At 59.1% G+C, this 1,453-nt stretch overlaps 2 protein-coding genes across 2 annotated transcripts in view; one reads left to right on the top strand and one right to left on the bottom strand.

Annotated features, from left to right (window-relative positions):
• Positions 1-112: 112 nt before the first annotated feature.
• ACA1_191160 (small nuclear RNA activating complex, polypeptide 3, 50kDa, putative) lies at positions 113-736 on the top strand (the record flags this gene model as incomplete). Its single annotated transcript, XM_004333313.1, has 3 exons — positions 113-348; positions 432-539; positions 595-736. 3 exons carry the CDS (start codon positions 113-115, stop codon positions 734-736), a joined length of 486 nt encoding a protein of 161 aa, XP_004333361.1.
• Positions 737-1,049: 313 nt separating this feature from the next.
• The window catches only part of ACA1_191150 (triosephosphate isomerase), a gene marked incomplete at both ends in the record, with an annotated part of 1,352 nt that continues 948 nt past the window's right edge, over positions 1,050-1,453 (bottom strand). The window contains one exon of the mRNA XM_004333312.1: positions 1,050-1,204. Coding sequence (XP_004333360.1) covers positions 1,050-1,204 — 155 coding nt within the window. The remainder of the gene's footprint in view (positions 1,205-1,453) is intronic.

Here is a 1,453-nt window from a genome sequence, read left to right as displayed (position 1 = left end):
ATCTGCTACAGCAAGTACGCTGTTCTATTTCGTGTCGTGTGTGTGTGTGTGTGTGTGTGTCGTGCTATGCGTGTGTTGCGTGTCACGTGTGCGGTTGGCTGATCAGTTGTTGATGGCGGAGGGCAGAACGGTGATCGATTGGGCCAACGCGAAGCGAGAGGAGGAGCTGAGGCAGCCGATGAGGGACGACGCGCGGACACCCGACGAGGCCTCCGCGTTCCAGCAGCAATACACCGCGGCCAAAATGGAGGACACGGTCTGGGAGGACCTGAAGGTGCGCATAGGCGTGCCCTATCTCTTTTGCCACCAAGGCAACTGCGAGCACCGCGTCATCATCAACGACATCAGGTGCGCCGCTCTTCTGGTTTGTTGTTGCTGTGCCGTGCTGTTGTGGGCTCACCACCCGGTCGGTGGCGTTGACGATTCATCAGGCTCGCGACGAAGGAAGACGAGAGGAACAAGAACGCGTATCCGCTTCAGACCTTCCAGAGCAAGATTCGTCGCAAGAAATGCACCATCTGCGACATCTATCCCGCATCGTACGTCATGTTCACACTCTCGTCGTGTCGTTCTGCTAACAACAACCATCGACAGGTATCTGACCTACAACGACGAGCTGAGCCCACAGAACCCGTGTTTCTTCTGCGAGAAGTGCTACGCCCCGTTCCACTACGCCTACGACAGCCGCGGCACGCTCCTGCTCAACCACGACGTCTTCAAGTACCACCACGAGTAATCGCATCGTAATAGCGCACCTACCCACAAGGCGCCTCCCCCGGCCGACAGCAGCCCACCTCTCGAAGTGCTCGAAGTCAGTCGATTCGCTGCTCAGTCGTCCCGTGCGAAAGCGACCCGCGACCCACAAATAAAAACCTCTCCACCACCAAGCTTTGTTTGTTTCTTTTGATGTGTTGTTTTCGAAGGCGGAAGTTGTTGCTGTACACTCAGTATTTACAGTGGTTCGAACCAACCGGTCCGCGTGGGGGCTTCACTCGTGTGTACTCTGTGTGAAGGCGTCACGACGGCGCGTGGAGGAGACCTCGTCTGTGTCATCGGTTTGGTCCACCTCCCTGCTTGCGCCGGCCGCTGGCGACAGCGATGACAGTGAGGGCGATGATGGCGCTGATGGCGCTGACGGGGTGGTAGTGGTGGTTGGCAGATTCGGCTCGGCAGAGGCCGGGGATTCGGGCGGCGGCGGTGATGCCTGGTGCGTCGGCCGGGAGAGAGGAACGCGGTTGTGGAGGACGTTGTCGATCGTGGCATCGACGGAGCGCGTGTATCGTAGGTCGGCGGCGATCGACTCTGACGGGACGTGAGGAAAGATCTCCTGCACCGCTCGCACCTGCAGGTGGCATACAACAACACATAGTGAGTTGTGGCGTCGAGCGGTGTGACATGTCGATGAACATACCCACTCCTCGGGGGCGGTGGCCATCAACGGCCACTCGCGGGC

This window comes from Acanthamoeba castellanii (genome assembly GCF_000313135.1).
Source record: "Acanthamoeba castellanii str. Neff unplaced genomic scaffold scf7180000084748, whole genome shotgun sequence".
NCBI classification, from domain to species: domain Eukaryota; phylum Discosea; order Longamoebia; family Acanthamoebidae; genus Acanthamoeba; species Acanthamoeba castellanii.
The sequence above is the reverse complement of the archived record's forward strand: the minus strand, read 5'-3'. Positions and strand labels throughout refer to the sequence as shown.